Here is a 13,235-nt window from a genome sequence, read left to right on the forward strand (position 1 = left end):
CTATGCTAAAGAAGTCCTCTGAGAATCTGAGCACTTTCAATTTGTAGAGGTAATGTCACACTGTGAGTCATTCCCAATTATGTCTGTGGATTCCTTTGGTTATACTGTAACACTATTAACCCTCATATAAAAGTTTCACATGGCATTGTCTTTCATGCACCCTTTTTTCCAAACAATAACAATATCTACAAGTGGCCACTAGATGGCAGCATGCTGCAAAACTAAAAATAGAGCAGAACAATTGATTCGATTTACTGTTTAATAAGGAATAAAACAAACAAATGATGCGTCATCGTTCACTTTTCATTTCAACCTCTTTTTATTTTTATTCTTCTGAAATTCATAGAAACATAAAAAAACAACAATCATCTCCAGAGGCATATCAGTCAGGTAGAATGCATGTACTCTAGGCTAAATTTGTGTGTGTATTTATGTGTGTGCAAGCCAGTGTGGGTGTACAGTAAATACTTTTCCCCCTCATTCTTCCCACTGGCTTTGACATCTTCAAAGGGCCTTGTGCCAATACTGCTTCAGAGCAATCATATTTGGGCTGAGTAAAATAATGGAGGTGTTGTACAAACAAAATGAAAGGATGTAAGCCTGAGTGGATCTGTAAAGCAGAGGTATGTGAAGGACTGTGCATTGAATGTTCATATCCAGCAATTCTGACAAAGGAGGCAAATAAGAGATTGTAATGATCATGAACTTTTAAACTTCATTTATAAAATGAAGATCATTTTAAGTCCATGGTATTTCTCTTAAAGGGTACACGCTTTCAAGTACATTCAAGTACATATACATAACTGGACCATTGTACTCACATAAAACCACACTGCTGATCCTACAAAATGAAGGCTGATAGATAGATAGATAGATAGATAGATAGATAGATAGATAGATAGATAGATAGATAGATAGATAGATAGATAGATAGATAGATAGATATTTTGGAAAATGATTACACTGCACACATTTTTTTCTTAATTTTGTTATTGGGTCTTAATTTACTTAACCAAAATTGCACTACATAATTAAGATAAAACTACTATTTGTCAAAGAAATAAACTGAATGCAAGGTTTATTCTCTGAAAACAAGCCTTATTATTTTATGCAGTTTTGATAAACAAAAGTACTGATTAAAAAAAAATATATTCAGTATAGGGCCTGTCAACAAAAGTGCTGAACAAACAGGATGCATTTCAGTGCTTTTCAGAGACCAGTAAGTTTTATTTACAGTGCAGTTCTGAGATCAGTCAGAGTTGAGTGCTCCACTGAGATCAACAGCATGCTGAGATCAGTGAAAGCAGCAGTTGGGTTGCTGGTCTGAGATCACTCAGAGATCTTAGAACACTTTAATTAAATTGTTGAGAGATTCATTCAGAGCACTACTTGGATTAGTCTGAGAGAGTATTGAATACTGGCTACTGCACTGAGATCAGTAAAATCCGCTGTGAGAGGCTCTAGCACTGAAAATATATAGGGGCAGATTAAATTAGCCATATGTGTATGTCTCATCCAAATGCTTGTGGGCTGCGCAGCGATTCAGAAGTACTACTTAGGAAGAGAATGGAGTAGGTGAGGACTGGTGGTCAAGTAGGAAGGGAATGGCCAAAAAAACTATTTTACAGCCGCCACATTAAGTTTGAGTGCAAATGTGTCCAATCATGTACATGTCTAACTGTTTTTTTTCCTTTTCTTGTCCTTTATATGATTATCTGGTGCATGCTATGCATTCAGCAACATTTCACAAGCTGCAACATAACCTTTCTATTCTGCCACAGACATAATAAATGTCATTGTCATAGCCAACGTGGGTGCTTGAGAAAGAGAGACTTGAAAAAATAAAAAACCATATGCCCCCCAGCTGCACTAAAGCTAAAGGGGACGCTGTTTTACCTCATGATTGATTTGACATCAGTTGCTTTTGGGACCAAGGGGAATTTGAAAAGTAAGTGGATTTGATTGGCCAGATGCTCCTTTCCTACGCTCTCTTTATGCCCCAGGTCTCTCTATATCTCTTTTTTTGAAGCCTCTCATACACAGAGGGCAAAGTAGGGTGAAAATGAAGGGACTCATGCATATTGATGAAGAGCGTTGTCTGTGACAAGGTGATTTTCAGCATTTTTAGAGGCAAACAAAATAAGCAAGGAGCAGCAGGGATAAATCCTTCATAGATTATACTCCCACTGCAGTGCAACTTAATTGGTAACCATTGCCCTTATTGAACTTAGGGGGTAGGAAATTATACAGACACTATGCAACTAAACTGTGCCCAGAGTTACCATGGAAGCAATGCACTGCATACCAACCTGTCAGCAGAGTCTTGCTTCTGTGTATCTCTCCAGCACATACCCCCTTCAGTCCTTCTCTTTTCCCCCACCCATTTTTCTTCTCTCTTATAGATTCCTTTATACAAGATCAGCCTTAAATGCCTCTGAGACATTGGTTATGGTGGGGGAGGTGACTTTCACCATGGTCAGACGGTGAAAATATTACAAACCTTCTGATATTTTCAAACGCTTTGCAGATTGAATAACACTATATCCCAAAAATATGGTCTCACCAAAACCTCTAAGAGGGGCACATTAAAGTCATGGCTATCAGCAGATATGAATATGGCTGATTGGTCTTTAGCTTAGTGCCCTTGAAAGTCTTGTTATGGTTCTTGGGGCATCAGAAATATTCTAAGTCTCTATCTATGCTTTGTCAAAGCAATAGCTTGTTACTGTTTCCGCTCTACTGCTGCTGTAATGTTGCAGACCAGAGGAGCCCCCCTCTGTGATTATCTGCAACTGTGCAGCAGTGTGGTTCATCTGGCCTTCCTCGCTCTCATTGAGCTGCAGCAAACCTGCTTAGGGCTTTTACCATGAAAACGATACACATACTGTAGCACTAACGGCTTAACCTCAAACTCATGTATTGTTTTAACCATCAAACAAAATCCATACTTGTTTATGCTAAAGTACACCCATAAAGTACTTAAAAGCCACCTCTGGCTTAATTAAGTATGGGAACTGGAAGCCCAGCTGCACAAAGGCTAACTCTCATATCTCAGGTCTCCCTCTGTCACCCCCTTGGGGTGTTTTGTTTTTTTCTCTCTTGTACATCCTCCAGCCTGCCTCTCTTTTTCGGGCATGTGGTCAGACAGTGGTAATCTGATCAACCACACGTGTGCTGTCCCCCATCTCCACGCACTCAATTTCTTCACTGTTTTCCGCAGCATCCTTTCTCTCATGTCGATCTTTCTTGGAGGGAGGAAGGAAGGTGAGCAGGACCGGGACAATGGCCAAACAGTGGAAGGCGGTGATGATGGCGGTGAGAAAGAGGCACCTGAAGAGTGTGCGGGTAAGGTTTGAGGGCACGGCCGCAAGGGGGAGCAGAGCTGCCCCATAACACAAGTAGCTCTGAAGGGCAGGAACTCCATGTCGCTCCAGAGCCAGTTTCACCCAGCGTGTACGAGTGGATTCCCGGCCTAGAGCAAATGCAGATACTAGCGGAGCGCTGGAGTCCACAGCATAGTTCACCCCGTAGATCAGACACAGCACTGAGACGCAATCCAACTCCACCCGCCACAGAGTCATGAAACCCACCAGCCCGAACTCAACAGAGGCTACCGTCACAGTCAACCAGGCGTTCACCAGTGGGTCAGCTGCCAAGAAGGTGGAAAAGAAAAGCAGAAAGAGAGCAGCGATGCAAGAGTTCTTCAGCGGTGCTCCAACCGATGAGGCATAGCGGTCCAAATACACAAAGGATGGATTGAAGATGATGAACTTCACCCTGGAGGTCAGCGACAACTTCCTCAGTGTGTCCAGTAGGATCGACATCTCTTCTCGTTTGTTTTCTGTCGTCTTGGCCACGAGAAACATACGCGAGGCCACCACATCAAATTCCCCATCCGCACGTTTGGCAAAGATGATATCGTCCGAGAAATGCACATAGCAGGGTTGGCTTAGAAAGCCAGACCGCAGGTGCTCTGTGAAGTTGCTGCGTGACAGGCTAGTGGTAATGTTCAGCCCGTGAAGGTAGTTTAGGTAACTCTCGAACCAGGAGATGCGTTCAAAACCTTTGGTGTACTCTAGTAGATCCTCTTGCACGCTGGTGTTCCAGTACTCAATGGACTCATAGATGTAGAAGCCAATCACGGGGCTATAACTGCTGAAATAACGCTGTTGGGCACGGGTGTATGCTATAGTGCTTGTTTCTGTGGCAACCACATTACTAAGATCGGACCCTTCACTGACCTGAAGGTAGCCCATGAGGGCGAAGGAAACATAGACCAAGTAGAAAAGAACCACAAATGGTTTGACATAGGTGTTGGTGATCCAGTCACAGTAGTACCGTTTCATAAAGGCTAGCAGCAGGTGACTCTCGTAAGCACGCAGGGGTCCTGCATCTGTGGCCTCCTCATTGTAATGTGTGTACATGAGGAAGCGGTACCATGCCGGCTTCTGCTGCAGCAACTCAGGCTTTGGTACGCGCCTGCAGAATAGACTGTGACGGTAGTTGTTTTCCAGGTAGCCGGCAAACACCAGGTTGGAGCCATAGAAGGTGAGGATGTAGAGGTAGTTGAAGATAACTGAGATACAGGCGTTCTGACAGAAGAGACGCACAGCCTCAATGTTTGTGAACGGACTTGCCCCAATGCCGAAGGTTACCACGTGCAAGGCCGTGCTAGCTGTGAAGGGCAGCATACAGTCTGAGAATACAGCAGCAACCCGCTCCTTCACATGCTGGTCCTCGCGTGTCCGTCGCCAAGACGACAGCATCTCAAATGTGCCAAACAAGCCATGACCTGGAAGAGATGAAGAGAGAAAATATGTCTTTCAGCGATTTATAAACCTTTATATATAAAACGTGAAGTGGAATGGTCTAAGCGACGCTTGGAATGATTTTAGCAGGCAGCTCTTTCAAGTGACATAAATGGCTGCTGGGAAAAGAGGAGACGTAAATAATTGAACAAAACGGTGACAAGACAGTCACTCTGCAGCTGCATCACAACAATGGATATCTAAGAAAAAACAGATGCTCTCTTTCTTCTGTTCTGGCACTGCTGTCAAAAAGTGTTTACATGTGTAGCATTTGCACATTCATCAATGAAATCAAATTCTTATCAAATTCAATTCAATCTAATATATAGGCTTTTCAGCCAATGAAAAAAACACCATTTCTAATTTATTGCTCATCATCATCACCACCAGTGAAATTTAAAGGAAAATCCATCAAAATAAAGAAAGGATCCAGTCTGGAAAGCAGAGGGAAGGAAGCCTCTTGGCCATCACCACCTTTATTTACAGAGCATGATCTAACTATAGCCCACTCTGTTCTCCTCCATCTTCACAGCTGATGAATTTGTAGCTAAATAAATCTCAGTCACACTCCCACATGATAGCCACATGCCATGCAAAATTGATCTGATGTAAGGAGAGAGCCTTACGGATGTGAGGAAGGCTGACAGCCCCTGAAGCCTTGGGACTTCATAGAAGCACAGAAGCCCAAGACATTAGACAAACTGGGTCAGCCTACTTTTAGAAATTGACATAAAGGAACCCAGGGTCCTACGATTGAACATCAACTTCTGTATCATGATGAAGCTAACAATCTTATACTACAACATTTATTTCCACGTTTATCTCAAGCAATCATATATATATATATATATATTTTTTTTTTTTTTTGCTTCCGTGTTTTTAGCTTTCTACATAACTCTCTCGTGCAGGCAGAGTGAGCAGATGGCTCTCACCTACAGTTTTGCCACGGCATCAGTGACTCATCATTCATGACGGAGGTTCCCTCAGTCAGATATTACCAGTACTGCCTCTCTCACAAAGACCTGGGATGTGTGCCTGGCACAAAATCTAGCAGTCACCAGACAGTGCTGTCTTGAGGTCGTGGCCTTCACGATTGGACTCTAGTGTACTGATTTCCGGCAGAGCTAAAGATCTCAACTTAAATTAATACGTACGTGTAGACGGTTGCTAAACTACACAATCAAGATCTGTCAGTTCGAGTAAACAAAGTGAAAGAGAGAATGAATTCCTATTCTCATGCTGGTTTTTCCTGTTTTCTAACACTTTTGCCTTCGATCTCTCTCTCTCTCTCTCTCTTTTAGTCGTTTTCCTCCATTCTAAAAGAACCAACAATTTAATTTCCACACATCTCAAAATAAAATAAAAAATACCAATATGACACACAGACTGATTCTCAATATGCAAGTCCTTTATCTCCTGAACATCTTCACTCATCTCCCCCTTTTCCTCTTAATAAACATGACAATCTTAGCAATTATGGCCTATGATATCTCCTCCTTCCATCTTTCCATTATCATCAGAGGACTGTCAGATGATTCCAGTTGACAGCTAATATCCTTGTAATGGAATTTGTTTTAAATAAAAGGCCGGTGGCTTACAGAGATAAGGGCTATTGTTTTGTCAGACATCCGTTATGATGTAATTATTACATATATCCCTGCTTTTCTTTGAACCTTATTCAATCCAGTAAGAGCAGCCTGGAATGACATTTATATGCAGCGACACTGGGCGGCTCTAGCAAGTTCTGTTTTTACACTAAGAAAGTGCTCTGCAGGAGAACTCTGCAAGGAGACGCTGTCACTCCCAGGCTGCAATTGGAAACCAGCGGGGCGAATTCTGAGATTGCTGACGTGGATTGGCACAATTGCCAAGGTTAGGATTGAACTGTTGGAGTGTTATAAGAAGGACACAGATGTCAGTCGTCTTGAGATAGAAATGCATTATTAATTTTTTGGAGTGGGTGGCACAGGGTCAATCCAAACGCATAGTCTCGTCTCAGCCTTCGTCTATTTTTCCAAGCCTTCGTTTTTCTTTTCCATTTTTTCTTTTCATTTCTCTGTCTTTTGCCCCAGCCTGTTATTTTCTCAACAGAAGCCTCCTCCCACATGTGGCACTAATTGCTGTGTAAGAGATGGCCAACAAGAGCGAGCGAGATGGATGTGATCTGTCAGGATGCATGTATGCGTGTTGGTAATTATCGCAAGATATCTGCTTGTGTGAATCTGAAGCACACAGTTGATTCACCCAGAAGACAAAATAAGGGGTTGGAATTCCTCTAAAGGTTGTCTGTTGGGCTCTATTAGGAATTCCTTTGATGTGGAGCGTTTCATTTTTAATGATACACCTCGACAAAAGAGCAGTGCAGAGCTTTGCGGTCAGTCAGAAGGTGTACTCGTTTAACCTGACAGTCACAGTAAGTAAATGGAAGATCAAAAGAACGGAGCGAACATGCAAACCGCAAAGACGACTAGCAACTAAAGAGAAAAGAGCACACATCACTGGGATGATAAATATACCATTAAAAAATATTGGGAGGATGCTTTAAATTGATGAACATTAAAGACTTTTACACTCTTACAAAATCTATTTCAAATACACGCTGCTCTTTTGAACATTCTATTTATCAAGGAATCCTGTAAAAAAAAAAAAAAAAAAGTTTCCTCAGAAATATTAAACAGCATACCTGTGTTCAATATTAGTAATAAGAAGAAACTTTTCTTCTTAAATGTTTTCTGACGGATAATGTGACACTGAATACTGGAGTAATGGCTACAGAAAATTCAGCTTTGCAATCACAGGAATAAATTACATTTTAAATATTATAAAATAGAAAACAGTTATTTTAAATTGTAATCCAATTTCACAGTATTGCTGTTTTAATGTATTCCTGATCAAATAAATGCAGCCTTGGTGAGCGCAAGATACTTCTTTTAAAGCTTAAAAAATTTGCATAACAGGGAGAAATAATATAATCTCACCTAACATGACAAAAGGGATGCCCAGGTATGTTGAATTGTATTTCCCTCCTGTGAGGTTGAAGATGCCCGCAGAGGTGAGTGTAGCAAGGCTGACGGTCACCAGAGCCAGAAGGCCCAGCCAGGGCTTTGTACGCACACAGTCTCGCATTGAGCAGCACAGCATGGCCAGTGTGAGACACGCGGCCAGGCTAAAGAGCAGCGGCCGCTCTGATACACGACTGGTCCTTTGGAAGTCCCTCTGAAGAGAAGAAGAGGTAAAGGGGTTGAGACTAAGCTCCGGATGAGCCTCTCCAAAGTTCTCCAGCTCCCTGCAGAACAGCAGCTCCCAGCTGGCCGCCACCACTTCGTTCAGTGGGCTGGCCGCTTGCAGGTAGTACGTGAGTTGAAGGGCTCGAGCAGAACGCACCCCGTCTCTCCCTCCACCTGCCAGGACTCCGCCCAGTTGGTGCCCAATGTAGGCCTCCCGCCCATCTTTGAGTTTGGTGATGGGATAACGCAGAGGGGATACTGAATGGTTGGATGCACGTGCCGATCTCATCTCTTCCAGAACCCGCAGGATGTCGTCCACGATGCAGCTCTTGCTATCATCCAGCAGGCAGAGGTGGGCAAAAGTGTAGTTGAATCCCAGCATTGGAACCTGGATCTGAGTGATTGTGTTGTGTAGCTTGAGGTGGAAAAAGAGAAGGATAAAATGTTTTACTAATACAGACAGGTAATAGATAAAAGTTTTTTTTATGTTTTTGTAAGAAGTCTACTATGCTCAACAAGGCAGAATTTATTTGATCAAATGTTAAATGTAATTCATTACTGTGATGACAAAGCTGAATTTTAAGCATTACGCCAGTCTTCAGTGTCACATGGTCCATCAAAATCTTTATAATATGCTGATTTGGTGCTCAAGAAACATTTATCATTATCAACGTTGAAAACAGTTGTGCTGCTTAATATTTTTGTGGAAAACGTGATGCAGTTTTGATGAAGAGAAAGTTCAAAAGAACAACATTTATTTGAAATTAATTAATTTTTGTAACAAGGTAAAGTCTTTACTGTCATTGATCAAATGAATGTGTCCTTGCTGAATAAAAGTATTATTTTCTTAATTTCTTTTAACAAAAAGTTTTGAATGGTAGTGTCTGTTCATGCACACATTAGGAATAAATTAAAAATAAAACCTTTAATACTCAAGAGTAAACTTTAAGTATTTGATTATGTCACATTTCATCGCATTCAGTTGCTACTATCTTGTTGCCAGGCAACAAGAAAGCATGTTGCTGCAGAAAGAGTGTGCCAACAAGACAAACAGAACATAAAAGAAAAACTTTTTAGACTTTCTTCAACAGGAATCCATGCGAGAAGCGGATTTATTGTCCTCTGAGGTCAGTGTCTCTGCGTTGTTAATGTCAGACTGATTAGACTGTGTCAGACTCAGATCACCGGGGGAGGCTACCTCCTCCAATCCTCCAGCCTCCTTGAGCAGCAAAGAAATGTCAGACACACACCGATCAGGCCTCTAATTGCTCAAGCTTGATAATTAACCCTCAGTTGGAGACTAAAGCATGACATTGCATGCCCACAGTCTTTATGCATATCAACAGAAAAAAACACACACAAAAAAACACATATATTGCACAGAATATAATCACCTCAAATCCTTTGAACCATGATTTTTCCCTCTTTCAGAATCAGATCAGATCTTGACATACACAATTGTCACACTCTTTTAAATCGTGGATCAGCAGAGGAGAGCTCACCAAAGGTGGTCTATGATACAGTGAACAAGGTAATACTGAGACCTGTTGTGTTGTGTGTGTGCAGGGAGAATATAAAGAAGGTTTTATTTCTGGAAAATGCAATGCTGTGTGCATTTTAAAAAGGTCTAAAGATGTGGTTGCTGCTCACGGCTCAGGCTTAGTTCAATTAGTTTAAATTGAAATGAATGTTTTGAGTTAGAAAGGATGAGCCTAAATGCATAAGAAGTACTTTGCATTAAATAATAAACACTCTATGCTAGCAGAATGTCACTTTATGTAAAGCCCACAATTTCAAAATTTCACAAAAAGAGATCAAGTGCTCATTTGATTTTTGCCTGAAGTTAAGATCTCTTGCCAGTACAGTATAAGCAGAAATTGCTAGCATCATATTTCATGTTGGGGAGTGAATTTGGGATATGAATTGGGAAGCTGTGTTACAGGAAGAAAAAGTAGGCCACAAAATAAAACTCTGACTGGCACATTGCATTACATATTTCTAATATTAAAAATATATCTGCCGGAGAGCAAACAGTTTTTTATTTGAAATACAGTTAATATGATAGCACCGGTTCCACAGAAGAGTTAAAATTACAGATTTGTTCAATTTTGAAGGCTTTTGTCAGTTATTCTCCCACTGATTCCTGAAAAAAGGGACTCATCAAAATAAGTCAAGCAATTTTCAGCTTTTTTATAAGTTATACAAGATTTTGTTTTATAAGTAATTTTAATATAATTTAATTTAATGACTTAAACATCCAAGTTGATTGTAGCCTACTTAAAAAATTTAAGGCAGAATTATAATTCTTTTTTTAAGTGTATCCACTGGATTTCCTTGACATGTTTTACCTCTGAAAAATGAGAAAGACTAAGCTTCAAAGAAAAATGTTGTTGGACGTGCCAAAAAGTAGCCAAATCAACAAAATGTTCATTCATGGAGTTTTGACAAAACTGTAGCCGTTCAAACGTGTGAAACAAAGCAAATTTGTTGCTCACCTTTAGGACTGTGTTGACGTGGTGAGGGTCCAACACGCTCCCCCTGCGCGAAGTCACGATGACCCGGCCATATCTCCCGGGTGTTTGCAAGTCCGAGTACAGCGTGTGTTTGGACCGGTTCACGGGGAACAAACTATCCACCAAGTTCCCCTCGATCTTCGCCAGGCTGTGTTTGGGGGCTAACAGGTACTCCACGTTTTCCTCTATGCGGTATCTGCTGAAGCTCGCGCCCAGCAGGATAGAGATCAGCACGGGCGCGGAGGCGAAAAACACCGGGTGATTGGCGACAAAGTGGCCCAGTTTGTGGAATGATGTCCTAAGCCCTTCGTGCAACACTTGTCGCAACATCCTAGAATGCAGCAACAGCGCAAGGGCGATGAACCAGCATCAGCATCAGAGATCCGGAGCATCAGTGTTCAACCCACGCAGCTGGATCACTGAAATGATGAAGCGTTGCGTTGAATATCATCAGGTCCTGCTGGGTCAGAGACATCTTGTTAGTACTGCTTTGTTATTTACTTAAAAAGAGAATTCAGAATCAAAATGCATTCGAAACTCTACAACGTAGCCTAGAGGCATGTGGCAACATCAGTGTGCGATTTAGCCTAATCAGTGACTTTCAAAGCTGACGACTTTTCTTTCAGTATTCTGTCAGTTCATTTTGGGGCGCAGTCGGCTGAGGTTCGTCTCACGCAACCCAAATGGTCTTTTGCGCCGCCAGTACAGTAGCTCAATTATAGCCTACCTCAAAGACATTTTAAACAAAACGTTAAAACGGTTTGGGATATGTAAAACTACAACGAAACGATACATAATGGAACTATTATGATTTAGCATCCCACATCGATCGAGTAGTGAACCCCTCAATTGATTTGTTTTGACGTCCTTTGAGGTTCAAGCCTTGGGGGTCAACATCCAGTCTCCATCCCCACCCCATAATTCGCACTCGTGGGTAGTGGTCACTTTCTAAGGGAGTGACAGGTTATATTCCTAGTAAAAAAAGAAAAACCCTTAAACCAGCCTGATCTGAAAAGTGGCCAAAACCTGACTGGTTTAATTGTTATTTTCGACAGGGAAATAAATGTGGTTCTGAATTATTACCAGTCACGTCTTGCAGTTTCATGCCATCTGAGAGACCCAATTTCCATAACTGCGTCGTTGATCCGAGTGCCAGAGGTGATATGCTCAATTCTCGTAGACTAATAGAAACGAATCACTTTTCTCTTTGAATATGTCCACAGCGTCTTGGAAAGGATGAATCCTGTACGGTACCTATAACAGTGAACTGGTCATGCAGCCTACTTACAAACAGTTTCAAATGCGCAAATACAGTTTTGTATATTCCATTATCTATGAGGTGCGTGTCATTGATCCATATTAATCCCGTACCGCGCCCAGCACAACCGCTATCCGCTGTTACCAGTCTGAAAACACGAATCTCCACCACCGACCCGCGGCGCAGAATGCGTGCGAGCTCCGCGCAGATCCAGCTCGGCCACTTGTGTGCATTTCCTTACCGACTTAAGACATTCGTTACTGCGCTGAACACAAGACACAGGTCCGCGCAAAAAATATTCACGAACGAACGAGATGCGGCACTTAAATGCTCAGTTACGGAGCTGATTCAGAAGTTCCAGTTTCCCGAAGAGCCGACCGGTAAATGCCGCCGGTGCCCCCACCCCCATTACACTTAATCACGGGAAGCTGTTTGTGGAAAGGAAAGCTTTTCTGATTGGTCTGTAAACGTTAGACCATACAACACGCAGAGATAACGACTATGTGACGGAATTGTATTTTGTGTGACAGCCTGTTATGGAAACGGTTAGCAATTACCCTACTACTATAGGCTACTGATTTACACGTACAATTATTGTCTCAGTACGCACATACTTTAACTGATCATCTGATGAGCGCTTTACACTCTAAAAATAAAGGTTTCTAAAAGAGGTGCTTTTCACAGCGATGCAACAGAAGAACCATTTTGGCTTCCCCAAAGAATCTTTCAGTGAAAAGTTCTTAAAAGTGCAAAGTGCAAAGAACAATTTAGAAAAGCTAAAATAATCATTTGTGCAACACAAAGGTTCCATTTATTTTTAAGAGTGTGTGAAAGACATAACACATCTTTATACCATGCAAAAACAGTTTGCCATAATGAAGTAAAAACATTTAGCATTTGCCCTCTATACTTTTTGTCAACACCCAGAAAAGTATTACAGATGCAACAGACTTTGTACCAATATTTGCCTACAGAGGAGAAAAAAAGTGCTCATAAATGAAAGCCAGTCATAGGCTTGATTCAGCACCATGGACAGAGACGATTACAGTACCAGTAATAGTTTGGTCTTTTTGGATCTTGAAGATGAAATTGAGGCCCATTACGTCAATGCACTTGAGAGTTTACCATAATCTTCTGACGTGCTACTGACATTATTCCAACAATTTTGACCATTTTTACAGATTGTATTTTTATTTATCCAGAGGAAGTTCAATCACGGACGGTTAAACTGTCCCAGCTCTCTCTGAATTCCTCAGACAGACAGACAGACTGGCCAACAGATCATTTAATAACAGTGGAACAGACTGCTGAAGTGCAGGGGCACGGCTCTGGATTTACCCATGCATGTCTAATCAATTACTGAGCCCGTGATTCAGCATGGCTCCCCTACCTGGACCGCTCCAGTGCCTTTTGCTCTCCTCTGAGAGTT

General features: G+C 41.7%; 1 protein-coding gene across 1 annotated transcript; it reads right to left on the bottom strand.

Annotated features, from left to right (window-relative positions):
- Window positions 1-292: 292 nt before the first annotated feature.
- ptchd1 (patched domain containing 1) lies at window positions 293-12,171 on the bottom strand. The gene is made up of 4 exons (XM_084102551.1): window positions 11,632-12,171; window positions 10,531-11,008; window positions 7,787-8,450; window positions 293-4,792 (listed from the first exon to the last, which is right to left on the bottom strand). Exons 2-4 carry the CDS (start codon window positions 10,876-10,878, stop codon window positions 3,141-3,143), a joined length of 2,664 nt encoding a protein of 887 aa, XP_083958677.1. The 5' UTR covers window positions 10,879-11,008; window positions 11,632-12,171; the 3' UTR covers window positions 293-3,140.
- Between the last annotated feature and the right edge of the window lie 1,064 nt (window positions 12,172-13,235).

The sequence above is a fragment of the Abramis brama genome, assembly GCF_963993115.1.
Source record: "Abramis brama genome assembly, chromosome: 24".
NCBI classification, from domain to species: Eukaryota; Metazoa; Chordata; class Actinopteri; order Cypriniformes; family Leuciscidae; genus Abramis; species Abramis brama.

Excerpts from the sequence above, each read along its gene's own strand:
- ptchd1 (XM_084102551.1), bottom strand. The coding sequence starts at position 10,878 with ATGTTGCGACAAGTGTTGCACGAAGGGCTTAGGACATCATTCCACAAA. Across the intron at positions 8,451-10,530 it reads ACGTCAACACAGTCCTAAAG|CTACACAACACAATCACTCA; the intron begins GTGAGCAACAAA and ends TTCCACCTCAAG. Across the intron at positions 4,793-7,786 it reads CATCCCTTTTGTCATGTTAG|GTCATGGCTTGTTTGGCACA; the intron begins GTGAGATTATAT and ends CATCTCTTCCAG.